The 14,853-nt window shown below is 44.2% G+C and overlaps 1 protein-coding gene across 3 annotated transcripts in view; it reads right to left on the reverse strand.

Moving 5' to 3' along the window:
- Positions 1–14,853, reverse strand: part of cep192 (centrosomal protein 192) — an 83,523-nt gene that overhangs the window by 38,764 nt on the left and 29,906 nt on the right. For all 3 annotated transcript variants that reach the window (XR_014552532.1, XR_014552533.1, XM_083633268.1), the window contains exons 12-28: positions 13,656–13,796; positions 13,489–13,553; positions 12,257–12,478; positions 11,518–11,653; positions 11,306–11,388; positions 10,928–11,200; positions 9,013–9,604; positions 8,799–8,904; positions 8,285–8,441; positions 7,430–8,159; positions 7,112–7,309; positions 5,735–5,883; positions 5,391–5,621; positions 2,936–3,061; positions 1,992–2,114; positions 1,536–1,599; positions 1,136–1,275 (exon numbers count right to left, since the gene is read on the reverse strand). Coding sequence is in view for 1 of the 3 variants with exons in the window: in XM_083633268.1 (XP_083489394.1) it covers positions 1,136–1,275; positions 1,536–1,599; positions 1,992–2,114; positions 2,936–3,061; positions 5,391–5,621; positions 5,735–5,883; positions 7,112–7,309; positions 7,430–8,159; positions 8,285–8,441; positions 8,799–8,904; positions 9,013–9,604; positions 10,928–11,200; positions 11,306–11,388; positions 11,518–11,653; positions 12,257–12,478; positions 13,489–13,553; positions 13,656–13,796 (3,536 nt within the window). In the remaining 2 variants the exon portion in view is untranslated. The remainder of the gene's footprint in view (positions 1–1,135; positions 1,276–1,535; positions 1,600–1,991; positions 2,115–2,935; positions 3,062–5,390; positions 5,622–5,734; positions 5,884–7,111; positions 7,310–7,429; positions 8,160–8,284; positions 8,442–8,798; positions 8,905–9,012; positions 9,605–10,927; positions 11,201–11,305; positions 11,389–11,517; positions 11,654–12,256; positions 12,479–13,488; positions 13,554–13,655; positions 13,797–14,853) is intronic.

Consider the following 14,853-nt stretch of genomic DNA (forward strand, 5'->3'; position numbering starts at 1 on the left):
AATAAATAAGTAATAAGATCTTTCTTGGTCATGCAAATCTTGTTCAGAAACCTTATGAGACATACCGTATTTCCGCTATTAGTGGCCCCTATTCAATTACAGGCCTCTGCTCTAATATAGGACGGGGGCACTGCCTGCGCGGACAAATAAAGGCCCCTCCCTCAATACAGGCCGGGTCAAAAAAACAAACAAACTAAGGAGCAAAAACTACGGTGAATACGGTACTGTAAATTTCCCATAACACAACGCATCTACCGTGTGACGTAACCGGACGTAACGCAGAGACCAAACGAACCAGACGAAAGTTTGACGTTAAGTTTAAAGAGAGCGTTGTGCAATACCGTATGCAGCGGAACATTTGGTACAGTGTGATGTGGAATCAGCCCTTCAAGCAGAGCCTGCACGATGCCTACGACGAGTGGATAGCTGGGGACGCAGATAAGCAGTACACAGCTGGAAGTGGAAACCTAAAAGCGCCTGCTCGACGCCTGCTTGTGGACTGGGTGATCGCCGCCTGGGACAAGCTGGACAAGGATCTGATCAAAAAGTCCTTCCAAGTTTGTGGACAGTCTGTGAAAACTGACGGGAGTCAAGACAACCTCATCCACTGCTTCAAGCAGGGACAGCCCTGCGCCGCTGGACGGAAGGCTCTCGCCCAGCTGCGTTAGCGGGACCAGGAGAACAGACAGGCAGCCGAGGATGAGGAAGATGAAGAGGAACTGGTCAACAATGAACTCGTTGTTCTGAATGAGGACGCGGAGGATACCGACATACTAGATGAGGAGGAGGAGGATACTGAGTGAGTGAGTGACCACCAATATTTATTTGCGTTGTTTGGTTTCATGCAATATTTTGCAATAAAAGTCATGAAAATAAAGGAGTATGTCCATGAGAGTTTAATATTAAGAAATAAAGGCCTCACTCGAATACAGGCCTCTGCTCTAATATAGGACGGGGGCTCTCTGCGGCTCAGTAAATAAAGGCCCCGTAAATAAAGGCGGAAATACGGTACGTTGGTTTCTCCCACTGCTAGAGAAGACCTTTTCATGACCCATGTATTTTAATATCTTCAATCTTCAATTGTTTTTATTCCAAGGGTACACGGTATGGTATCCCTTCATGGTGGCTTGACTACCTGCAGCTCTTGAGGAGCATGGACCCTTGCCGTTCCAGACCTGGCCCTGAGGGGAATACTCCTGATCACATGACACGGACCTGGACAGTCCATTTCAATGTCCACCCGAGCGCTGTACTCATCAGCTGGACCAAGCTCTCCTGACAAAGACAACCAAGAAGAGATTGTGTTAGTGGCAAATTACTGGGTTTTGGTTGCGGAAAAACTTTCAAATTCTGGAAATCTTAAATTTTAATTCTGAAATTCTGACAATTGTAATCTAATGCATCTTAATAAGTCTGTCACTTGACTGATCATACTTAACCCATACTCACAGTTGCTGCCGATCCTATTGCCTGTATGAAAAAATGCAAATGAAAACTGAACACTCAAGCTCAAGATAACTTCAACATAATATTACCTGAAGAGGTAGTATACTTCTCAGGAGCCCTGAAGTGAACCCACACCATGAAGCTCTCTGGGTTCTGGAAAAGTAAAATATGGAACATTTATTCCATGTACGATCAAATCACTGAAAACTAAATGACAAACGGCTTTGTCCACATTGTTCTGAAAACAACTGCATTCATATAAACGGACCTTTTTAGATCAAATGACTGATTAAAAAAATGCATTTTGGTGAATAGTATTGTGATCACAGCAAAATTCTAATAATTGTATGTCAAATAAATTAAAAATAAAAATGCAGCAGGAAAAAATGTAAACAGACTATAATTAAATAAATCAAACATGGTCCTCGCAATCAGGGAAGAGGGCAGGAGAATGACATCAGTTTCATCCAGTGATGACCCATCCAATCTAACTGTATATTGACCGAGATGGAGATTGAGGCTGTAGTGTATTTGGCAAATCTAACCTCTCCGTATCTTGGATGCAACACATGGTTTATCACCGATGGAGAGGACACCTGGGGCATGTGAGCCGCCTCAGATTCGACAGGGTGGTTGGAGAAATGGAAGCATGGCCAAGCCATGGCATTCTGTAGGGATGAGATGTACAAAGTGAACCACAAGTATACATTTTTACTTATGCCCACTGCTCTTTGTGCTACGGTATTGTTCATAACAAGGCTCCATTGCTAAAAAGGTACTTCATTATTTCAAAGCAAACAGCATCTAATGTAATTAGAGCATACATTTTATAGACACGAACTGCATCAAATATTCTGCCCCACCCCAAGAATGAGAATTTCTTTATTCGCCAAGTACGATGTTCAATGTTGACTTAAACAAGACACTGCCATTAAAAAGTGTTTCTCAATGCGGCTTCGGGTCGTTACAATGTATCATTTAGATGGACTCTGCCTTCCTGTCACTGTAATGTGGATTAGTACAACATGTGTGTGTGTGTGTGTGTGTGTGTGTGTGTGCCTTAAATCAGTGTTTCTTAACTGGTGGTCAGGACCCAAAAGTGGGTCGCAGGGCCGTTTTGAGTGGGTCGCAGTCGCAGATGTGTGCTTCTACTCATTGAGGATGCTGTCATCACCGACCAAAATGACTGTCTTTCAGAGGCTGTAGCAGGCTCATTTGTAAAGCCAGAGTGAAGATACTAGTAGCAGTGTTTCTAGGGGAAACACTGAGTACCATATGAAACTAGAAGACCTAAGGCATCCATTGCTACCAACATGCCTTGCTAGCTTCTTGTGAAGGGGGCCAAATGACGCTACAAAATTAGGCTAAATTCTGAAAATTGGGTCACGACTTAATGACTAAGGAAGAATGTGGGTCGTGAGGCTAGACCAGTTGAGAACCACTGCCTTAAGTAAATGAGTAAAAGTACAATTTGAATGTGCCAACTCACCGCGCTGATGACCAGGCGGATAGGTATCGTGGCGCGAGTCCTGTTAAGAAGTTTGAGAGGAAGGGATTTGGCACTGCCTCCTGAAAGGTCTCCAAAATCCAAACTGTCAGAGTTGCCAACTTCAACCTGAGAATCAAAAATGTATTTCAGATGTTGTCTTAAAGACACTGCAACATAATTTCATGTTTATTTTCAGGTCAAAATACATATCACCTTCAATAAATGTGGGAACTGGTAAACGGAGAAATCAATGTGGATCATATTGGTACATTAGGATTAAAACATGACAAAATAAAACTGCTCATAATTGTAGCCACAATTCCACATCGTCATTACCTCAAAACATGACTTGTGCACATGAATCATGGCCTTGAACTGTGTTACTTAATATGTAAGCTTAATAGTCCTATAACATCAAAGCTCTCATCTTCCGTTATGGGGAAACCTACATTTGTGTAAAGCCTGACATCTCATGGCTAAAAGCATGCTACTGAAATTGCCATCTGCTATCCGCTGATCTTTGGTGCCAGGTGATGCTGCCTTCTATAATAAAGGTGATATTACCTGGCACCATAGACCAGGCAATAGCAGATGCCCATTTCAGTTAAAAAAAATGTATCAATAGATGTCAGCCTTAAGCCCAATTTATGCTTTGTCTGCCGACACTTTTGAAACGGTCACAGACAGAAATGAGGACTTGAGTCGACACTTTCAAGTGTCGGCAAGCAGTGTCTGCTACCTGGTGAAATGTCTAGTGTCGCTGACTACGTCACGTGTCGCGCAAGTCTGATTGGCTATAGACGACACGCGCTTGACTTCCTTGTTACTTTGTGAAAATCACAAAGAACATCGTGACCAATTTCCCAGAGAGAGAGGAGGTGAGTTGTGTGGTTGTGTGCTGTTTATATGCGGCTGCAGCCAAGTACGTTACATCTTGCCTCCAAGGTGGTTTCACTGTGCATTCCATTCCCTCTCTTCTCTTGGCTGTCTGCTTATAGCGTTCGAGTGTCACGTGACCGTTGAACCGAGGCGAACGTTCACTGAAGTATAAATTAGGGATGCACCGATCGATCGGCACGTGACCGGAAATGGCCGATTTTCACGTGATCGGCCTCGATCGGTGATCTGCGCCGGTCACTCTAAATAGCCGATTCTGTGAGCCGATTTTCACATGACGTGCGCGCACCCCAAAGCACCGAGACAGGCACCCAGCCACCACACCATACACGCCAGCATACCTTCCTCGTTGTGGATTTTTTCACCGTCAGTGAAGTAGACAAAGCTCGCAGTTTGTCACACATGCAAGTCGAAAATAAGCCGTGGAGACAGAGATGCGGCCGAGTCCCGCTCGGCTGGAGTCCAGTCTGAGCGACTCGCTTCACCTCACTGGCCCCTCTCTCTCTGCTCTCTCTCCCCGGGAAGCAGTGCTGCTGCACCCGGCCACAGTGCACAGCCGACTTGGCGAGGTGAACGCGAGCATTGTGTCCAGTATAACATTCCCCGACCTGCCTTTTCCATTCCACATCAGCGCTGGTGCCTCAGCCTGTCAGTCATGTTGTAACGTAGATACAGGAGAGACTATTTGTTTGTTTCGTATTGCAAATAGAACGACGGACATAATAATAAAAATGCATCGGACTCACAAGTGTGCAAGGATTTCTGTGCGTGACGATATTTTTTCGGATGGCAGATAAAAATACGCATACCAAACTTCGGACTGTGTGTAAACTCCGCCTGATATTCAGACTGAAGATCGTTACTGTAACTCATAAACTAATTTCCCCTCTACTCAAGAGGACTGGTCTGGAGCCAGTCTATAAACTCCTTGTCCATGGATCATTTTGATGTTCTGTTGCACCTGTTTTCTTTTGGAAAAGTAAATGCATGATAGCTGTGGGATATAGGCTATTGGATTTAATTTAATTTTTGTATTCATTGTATTTGCACAAAAAAGCTCTGTCCAGTAGCCTAACCTGGAACACTTTTATTTTGAGATGTGTTTGAGTGAGATGGTCCTACTTCATGCAAATGATAAGATAAGATAAGATTATTTGGATCCCCATTAGATGTAAGAATTGTTCTATGAATCTTAATTTTCAAACAAAGTTACAAAAACGTTTGTGTAAGCTGTCAATTGTTGTTTTTAGAAAAAAAAATCGGAATCGGCAAAAATCGGTATCGGCAAGTCAGACTATTCAAAAATCGGAAATCGGAATCGGCCAAGAAAATGGCAATCGGTGCATCCCTAGTATAAATGCAACACCACTTTCTTTTCCGTCTGCGACCATGTGCTGAGCGACACTTTATAATAAGTATAAATTAAGCTTTAGGTTTAGTGTTAAGTTACTCTTTAAAAGCACAACGCAGAAATATAAGTGTTGAGTGACTTTTGTCAGTTAAGTGTATGATTCTGAGCCAGCAGGGGCAGATGTGAATAAGAAGTAGAGGCCCTCACCTCTAGTGCAGGATTCTCAGCTATGGCGACAAGCACCACCCTTTTGGCCAAGACTTGTGCGCTGGCAGCCACCTCCGACTGGGCAGAAGCAGGCCAGGAGGAGACACTCAGGACACACTGGTAGACACCAGCACGGGGAGGGATGAACAACACCTTCTGTTCGTCTGTACTCCTAGGGCCGATGGTCGTCTTGTTCTTGACTATCAGCCATTGGTAAGGCAAGCTTTCCACCTGTAGGGATTGGCATGGAAGATAGAAGTGAATATAGAGATCAGGGCTGTTCACCCTGCATAGAACCAGTCCCCACTTTTGTAAAAAATAAAATAATTAAAATGAAATCTCACCCTCTCTCCATCAATGGCCAGGCTGCTGGCGGTGATGGAGACTTGCTGCCATCTCTCAGAAGGGTTGAAGAGGCTCAGGAGGGTGTGGGAGGCGATGCCCACGCAGCAGGCATGAGGGAACCGCAGCTCCTCTGGCACTACCACTTGACCTGACCCAAGGATGACATTAGTGGAATGGGGATAACTTGACACCGGGGAATTTACAGTAGCTCCTCTATGCAGTAGAAGAGGTAAGCAACAAAGAGGATAATACACAAAGAGGTCAACATTTTAAATCATGATTGCAATCAAGAACTCAAAGTTTAATTAATTGTAGTCATTTTTGACAGTTTAGGTCACACATGGGGAAAATACGGCCCGCGGGCTGCATGCGGCCCTCGGGCGTCATCTCTGTGGCCCGCGATGGAATTGCATTTTTTTTTTTTTTCTTACAGTGCACCTGAACGCAACATGCAAGATACCCACTGAATAAGTGTCCAAATGTTCATGTCATTCTGGCCAATACTCCACTTCTGTTATAGCATTTCAGTCTGGAATATGGAATATCTTTCAATAATCTTTATGACTAAAAGGCTACATTGAAGTAGAAATTTAAATAATTACCTCATTGGTTTTGGATTTATTTAGCTTCAAGAGTGCATTTTTGTTTGTGTGACCCTCAACACAGGCTTTGAGAATCCCGGGCCACTTACTGATACTTATGTTTAAATTAACCGACTCATATTCTGGTTTATTTCAAGAAAAACATTTCGGCTAGTGGAAATTCTAATTGGCTGGTAACTTTAAAATCTAGCAGCCATATTGGCAGGTGGTCAAAAAAGTTAATTTCAAGCCCTGAGAGCAGGTGGTGACATAGGAGTGAGTGAGAAAAGGATCAAATATTGGTGGTTAAGACTGAATAATGACATCACAACTGTTAATTTAAAATGAGTTATTCCTCTAAACCTGGCTTCAAATGCCCCAAATTTTTCGCGCTGGCGCCGTTCGGCCCTCAGCAAAACCTGGTAGCGAGGACATTTTTTGTGGCCCTCTCTATCATCAAAGTTGCCCATCCATGGGTTACGGCATGACAATATTTGTTCGGCCCCCGGCAACAATCTGGGTTTCTCATGTGGCCCCCCATGAAAAATAGTTGACCACCCCTGGTCTAGGTGGATTTGATAATGGATTTTTTTATGAATGCCCCCCCCCCCCCCTCACTGTTACCCAGGGATGTGATTAGTGACACACAAAAGGCAAGACGACAAACTAATGAGAAACCAGTTATAGGTTGGAGTGTAAAAAATCAGAAAAAAAAAAATCAATTTCAGATGAGGTCAAGAAAGGCAACTATTCTAATGTAACTGACTTTCTTAGTTGCACCCTGACCATTCCTACCTCTAAGTTCGTCAAGACCACCAGCTACCCATGGCTCTGCACCATGTTGATTGTAGGGTTTCCCCATCCCCATCATGCCCATGTCTAGCTGGTTTTGATGGGCTCTAGGGAGGTGGTGGTAGCCAGCAGGCCCAGAAACCCCCAGAGGATGGGATGTGGGATGGAGGTGTCTCGCTAGTGGTTCACCGTTGGATATGCCTGAAAAGAAATAGGGAAAAGGAAGCCAGATAAGATTTTATAATGATATGTTGTTGCTCTGCTATGTGTGACATCAGACACAAATAAAACGCTGAAAGTAAAAAGAAAAAGTGGACATGCCTGAAGAAGACACGGTGTAGAGACCATTTCCTGTTGCTCCAATGTGATAAGCCCCGGGATGTAACGGAGCTTCTGATCCTAAGTACTGCTGAGCCACCTGGGAGCTGAGGAGAGGGTGTCCATGTTGGGGCAGGTCAACCAGGCCAGCACCATGGGGCTTAAAGCTAGAGATGGGCACATAATGCAGGTCCGAGGAGGAGGAGAAGGGAGGCATGTAAAGGCCTCCCACAGGATACACCTGGCTTGGCACTGAGCCAGCAGCTCCCCATTGCTGGGAACTCTGAGTAGCTACGGTGCTGCTAGGTTGCTGAATGTTAACGTTACTGGAGTAACCCGAGTCCACTTTAGTGAGTTGCCGTACACTGGAATCAGTGCGGCGTCTGCTACCCAGCGGAAGGTCACTAGTTCCATTGGTACTACAGTGATAGTTACATTCACTGTTGCTGCGTCCTCTACGCAGCGGAAGGTCACTAGTGCCATTGGCACTACAGTGATGGTTACGTTCACTCTGGCTGCGGGTACAGCTAAGAGCAGAAGCACTACGCACCAGCTCTGGGCTTTTGGACTGGTGTGGTGGTAGTGGGTCCAGACTTTTAGACTGGTGTGGTTGCAGCTGGTTGAGACTTCTGGATGGGCTGAGAATATCCAGAGTAGATTGTGCATCTGGCTCCACAGGTGGGGTTGGACTGGCTCTGATGATGGTCGTACTCAGTGACATTGTGCGGTTATCCTGTGGACGGCAAAGGACTGTGACACAAACAATGCAGAGTCTACGGCTCATTCTCAATTTGTAAAATCTAATATTTTATGGCATCATTTCTATTCATTGGTGTATTTGACATTGTTCTACTGTACCCTTTGCTTCTCAGGCGTGGGTATGACAGTGCTGTCATTGATTGAGATGTATGTGAGCCTGCTGAGACTGGGGCTGGAGCAGGTGGACTGGGGATGGAGGTCACAGCTTGGACGTCTGTCTGCCACACCCCCACTGGAGGAAGGAGATGACACCGTACTGGGAAGACAAGACAGCACGGGAAGTAATAAGAAATGGATACTGGCTCAAAATGTAAATCTTCACTGTCTGTCATTTGTACTAATCATCATCACCTGAACAACAGAAGCATTAATTTTGTTGAGTATAGAGTAAATATTCAAGATTAATGTGCCAATTCATTTGTTGAATAATAATTTAACATTTATCCATTTGGATTAGACATTATCTGAAGCAAATTCCACATTGTAACAACCAGTCTGTCTTAAATTATTTCATACTTGATGGTTGATCCCACAGTGGGTATGATTTTTTGTTGTAATTATGGAGACAGACAAATAGATTTTGGTTCATAGAGGTCAATGTGTGATACAGCACCCATCAGCACTGGGGAAGGAGGTCTGACTCGGAGAAGAGTGGATGAGAGGAGAGGTGGACGGTCTGAAGTTACACTGCGTCTCCTCCACGCAAGCCTCCAACACTTCTGAGCAACAAAAATACAAGTAATGTTAACATCACTGTTGCTCTATTTTTAATACAAGGCAACAGTAAGCATGTCATCCCACACTTTTTCCCCCTGGCTTTTACTCACCAAATGTACAGTGTCCAGGAGGTTGGCTGCTTTGGCAGGAGAAGCCAACATGTTTCTCCACAGAGCTGTGAGGTGGTGGAGCAGCCACAGGACTCTTGGGTGGGGGTTTTGTCTCTGGAGGATTTCTGGGTCTGTCATGCTGCTGCTGGCCTGTGCTCCTCAGCCTCTGGGTGGGGGGAGAGGAACCTTTGAGGCAAGGCAGGCCCGACCGCCTTTCCCTCAGGCCTGGGTTGGTTGTTGGCCCACCAGGCAAAGCAGCAGGGTGGAACTCACTCTTTTGTGAAGCTTGTATCGAAGATTGAGTGTTGTTGGATACTTGTGGGTGCAATGTTCCTTGCTTAACTTGGTTTTCTGTGCATGCCCCGCCAGAGGTACCACAAGTCTTGGTAGCAGCAGGATCCTCATCAGGATATCTATTTTGAGACTTCTTGATTAGGCTGTCACCCCAGGCCGTCAGGTCAAAGGTGGTGTGTGCTACAGATGGATCGCTGCTGATGCTACTGTTAGACACATGTCTAAGGTACTTCTCCATGTCAAAGGCACTTCTCTGCAGCATTCCCAACAGGGCACTCTGGGCCACCTCAGCGTGGATCTGGATATAATGTAGGAGGGAGATGAGTGGTTGATTTGTAGTTTTGTAAATATTACACTGATAAAACTGACAAAGAGTTGTGTAGACTTTTTTCACTTTTGAACCGCATACGTATGTGGACTGATCCAGGCAGGTTGCCATATTGTACAATTTTTTTTATTTTTATTCCTGAATCCTCAAAGTAAAATTGTGTCAACTTATCAAAAGAGGGGCAAATGGGGTTTGGGAATATCTAGTAAACTATCTATTTAGTTTAGTTTAATCAAATGTTAATGACAAAATTAGATATGGATAAAGATGAAGATGTGAGGATGAAGCTAGATATGGGTACATTATAGAGACTGGGCTGTTTTAAATTTATTCATGTTCATCATGTTCATGTTATTTTATGGGAGAAAATAATCTGATATACCTGCCAGGCATGTCAGACAGAAGACAGGAAAATGGATCAATACATTTTGTAAGTTGGAATGTTGGGATTTTGTGCACTAGTCCTGTGTTTAAACAGACTGCCATTTCCATTCAAACCCAAATGTAAATGCTGGATATTCAGACAGTTTTACAGTGACAGGGTTCATACACATTTTGACCAATGGATTTCCATGACTTTTAACGAAATTTCCATGACCAAACATCTTGTAAAGTCTCGGTGTATACATGAAAAAGTCAGTGAGTAAAAATATGCTATGTAATGTAACTACTAACTGCTGATCCGTGAGCGGCTGCTTCTGGGATAGGAATTGTGCTGCTTGCAACAGCAGCTGCGCTCTCGTGCTTTTCCCCTTCACAGCAGCATTTTACAGCACAGATTGCATTTAGCGCGTAGTCTGTCTTTCGCGAGCCATAACTGGTACTTATCTTTGAAATGCCACATATTGTTGAAGCTGCACTTCCCTGGCATGTGTCCGGCGGCATAGTACGACTTTGCTAACTGCTAACCTTATCTCAGCTGCAGCCAGCAGGCAGATGTAGGCTAGTGGGCGTGCCTGTAACTCACTGGATTCACTTCTCACACACACAACAGAAACACAGCGACGGTTAACGTTACGTGCCGTGCCAATTTACACTATACTATTTTTATGCTCTGAACTCAGTGTAAATGAACGTCATGAAAATATTTATTAAACAAATTTCCATGACTTTTCCAAAACATTGTCGGATTTTATTTTTTTCCAAAACTTTTCCATCACCTGGAAATTAAATTTAAATTTCCACGATTTTCCAGACATTTCCATGACCGTACGAACCCGAGTGGAAGGCAATGAACTATAAAAAAAAATGCATAACATAAAATGTCACAGTAATAGTAACCCAATAACTTACATGTTGAACTGGGGCCGTTTCCTCTGTGGTGCTGGTAGCAAGTCCAACAGGTCCAGCAGGCCCTAGCAGATTCCTGGCCCGACTCTTCTTGGGTAGTCCCACGAACACGGCAGCCAGCTGGGATGGGTCAGTGCTGACAGAGGCATCGGTGATGGTGCTAAGCATCAGATGACTGCAGTTATTGTGGGGGGAGACACCACTCTGATTTGTGGGGCTTGATGCAGAGTCAGAGCCCCCAGTGTGCTCAGGCAGCGTAACAGGGATGTTGTGGTCCTAAAAGAGAGCATAGTGATGATGATGATACATCAGTAACGCTTACAATCGGGCTCCTAATTCAGATAGATTTTCAAATATTAACAATCAAAATGGTCTCTGTACCTCTTTTTCACAAGGTTCTGGATCAGTATCACCTTTAGGTGACATTCTTTCACCCGTAGCATCAAGAGTTTGGTCCAGGTCCTCTGCAAAGGAAATTATATTGGCAAAGTAACAGTCCAAATTTACAGAGATCATTTTCAAGTCTAGTCAAAACTTCTGTGTAATCTAGGAAAGCATTCTTCTGCAGCCTCAGCAATACTGTGTATACACACCTGGGCTGAGTGTTTTGTCCGGATCGATGGTGTCGCTGTGAACAGAACAGTCTCTGGATGGGAAGTCTGAGGGGCGAATCAGAGGAAATGGTTCCCTCTTCTCTGGTGGAGAGGTAATAATGTAGCCAAACGACGGCTAGAGGACAAAGAAGAAGAAAACCCTTCGGTTGATTTTCATGAAGTTACAATTCCCCTCCTCTTAAGGATTTCAACTGCTGAGGTGAAAGGCACAAGTGACCTTAATTTGAATTGGAGAAAACTCATTCTTGACTTCTTGACTCCCAAAATGATGGGAACAAATACCTTAACCTCTAGTACTGAAATTATTATTTCTAATGTCTCTCCTATGCAAATGAGAAGAATCTTGCCTAGACATTTGTTGGCACAGTAAACTTGGCTGCAGCTGAACTTTGTGGCCATCAGCCGCCAATCACATATTAGTGTTGCTCCATGTTCCACGGCCGCCTATCACTACAACACAAATAATGTTACAGCTAGAAACCAGCTAGGTCAAATGACTATAGTATATCAATCTTTATTGTACCCAAATAGGGCAATTCGGTCCAAAGCAAGCAGTTTAATAGATCAACAGACATAAAATAACACAATATGGCTACAAGACACAGGTTAATGCCAGATGTGAAGGGGGCTTTAGAGCCCTTATGTGAACCAGCATACTAGACTGAAACGGAACACATTCATATTTACAGCAACAACTTGTGAAAGCAGTTTCACTGACCCGTTTAACCCCATCCACATCATCACCGCTCCCCAGGCAGCCGAGGGCTTCAGAGCGCTGTTCAAAGAACTGTCCTAAAGAGAGGCGTAGGTAGCTCTGGTTTGCCCGCTCAAACTCTGAGGACACCTGGGAAGCCCGCATCAGGATGTAGCTACTGCTGGGGAGTTTCCATGAAGACTCGTGAAGAGACTGGGTACTGCTAGCCGCTTCTATCTGCTCCTCCTGAAGGGAAGATATCAGTCTTTAAGCAACAAGCCACAAGAGGACGTTATGAACTCTTTCGCTGCCATTGACGTGTTTTTTATGTCATTTATGAGACGCTTCCCCGCCATTGACTTGATATCACGTAATCCGTGTTTTCACCGTCATGTGATAGATTGGTCTCTTACTCACCTTATGAAATGCTACTACACTTCCAAAGTTGCACAGAAGTGACGGTTATTGTTCACCAAAACCAGGAAGCAGAGAAAAGCAACAATCTCCCTTCAGAAAAGGCTCCACAAAATAGCTCCAGCCTGCTGCTGCAAGTGCTGCTCCGAGCAGCTTTGACCGAGGTGATGAGCTGTCAGATGGATTATTGACAGTCACTCAAAGCTGAAGGATTTTTTCCCCACCGGACGCTGTAAACGTACACAAGTCACTTCTCCCCTCAGGTAGATTAGTAATCCGGTTTGTGAGCCCTCACACCGTGTACATTTTAGCTGCCAGACATGAGCCCCAGACCTCCAGACATTGAGAACCAGAAGGCCCCGGGCAAAACGAGAGCGTGACCCCGCACGTCCCCTGTGGGGTGAATCTCTCCCTCGCTCCGGTGGTACGGTAAAAGTTGTGACCAGAAGCATGTTTGGGTGGAAATGGAAACCAAATCATATGGTGTGCATAGTTTGGTTTAGTTTTTCATTTACAAAAATGCATTTTTCTCAGCTTTTTGGGGACCGACGGACGTTTTCGGTGTACACAACCTACATTCAAGTGTCGATAACTAAATAACGGATGAAGGTAAAATTAAACTTTCCCTATGAAAGTAGAGGCTCTCTTCTTTCATTTTGGATATTTAGTGTTTACGTAGTCATAGAAGAAAATATTCTGTGGGTCTTGGAAGATTAGTGAAGATGATCAGGTGGCTGATCGGGCAGTGGCTGGCAACTTTTCCTTTGAAACTCTGGCGGGGATTGAGTTAAACAAGGTCAAGAACAAACAAACAAAAAAGTGGCCAAAAATGGTTTACAAACCTGCATGAATTGGTGCTCCTTCTCAAACTCCCGTTGATCCTCAATGATCTTTTCAATCGCATTACCTACATAGGAGACACATTTGGCTAAATGCTTGCATCAGCCAAGGACATTTTGCAAGTTCCCAGGGTGTCAGAACGGATCAGAACGGCTGACTTGATACTTACAGGCAGGAACAAAGTCCTCAGTCTGAGCTTGGCCTACACACTCTGCTGTGTTTCCATCCACCTCTTTCATAAAGGAGGAGTAATAGGCCAGGTCCGTCACCCACTGCCCCTCTTCATTCTGGTACACCACACCATTAGCACCTGAAGAGTAGACAAACATTCTAACTTTAAAATGTCACTATCCTACACTTCACTTACTGTAATGCAGCCTTTAAAACCAGGAAAAGACAACATTTAAGCCGTACGCCATATTACCATAACATCTAAGACAGGGGTCCCCAATCTTTTTCGGCTTGTGACCCTATTTTGACGTCACAAAAATCTAGGAACCCGAGACATTTCAAATTCCGGTAGACCATCGATAATATCATCAGTGACATCATCAGTGATGTCAGATGCTTCTTTTTCCCTGCAGAATTCTGACTTTAATCTGAGAATTCTGACTTTATTCTCAGAATCCTGATTTAAAGTTATAATCTAAAAGATGCAAATCTTTTATCTAAAAAAAAAAGTCACTTGTCAATGTTGATTGAGGCTATGTCCATTTGGATGAAGTCTTTGCAGTATATAGTGACATCACAATGTTTGGATCTCACCTGCAATTACCACCCACCGGCATTGGTGTCACCCAAGAGAACAAAACTGAAATCTTAAAGTCCCTGGAAACCAAAATCCACAAAAACCTTCTAACTATTAAATTTAGGGTCTTATGTGAGTAATTGTGTGCCTCAGAAAGTGGTTTACATTACTTTCAACCCTAACCCCAAAAACCTACACATTTCTACAAGGTCTGGATTTCCATTTCCTCATTGAAGAGAGCGGTGCGCGCAGTGCTAAAATGCATGATCTTATCATGTCATAAGATTTAATCGAATCACACACACGCATGCACGCACGCACACACACACACACACTGACACACACATAGTAGCGCTGTGCACTCGCAGCGGCAGAGATGTCTTCCTCTCGCCGAGCAACGCGCGAACACACACACACACACACACGCACACTCCATCTCTCTTTCCTTCTCTCTCTCTCCGACGGAGAGGGAAACAGAGTCTCCGTTTCCCTCTCTCTCTCTCTCTCAGAGACATGCTGCAGATGGGACACGCCCACACAGTCCGTGGGAGAAAATACACTCTAAAATCTAATTGATTCTCATGACTTTTGCCATGACTGTCAAACCTAAATTTATATA

Source organism: Poromitra crassiceps (genome assembly GCF_964638095.1).
Source record: "Poromitra crassiceps genome assembly, chromosome: 1".
Taxonomy (NCBI): domain Eukaryota; kingdom Metazoa; phylum Chordata; class Actinopteri; order Beryciformes; family Melamphaidae; genus Poromitra; species Poromitra crassiceps.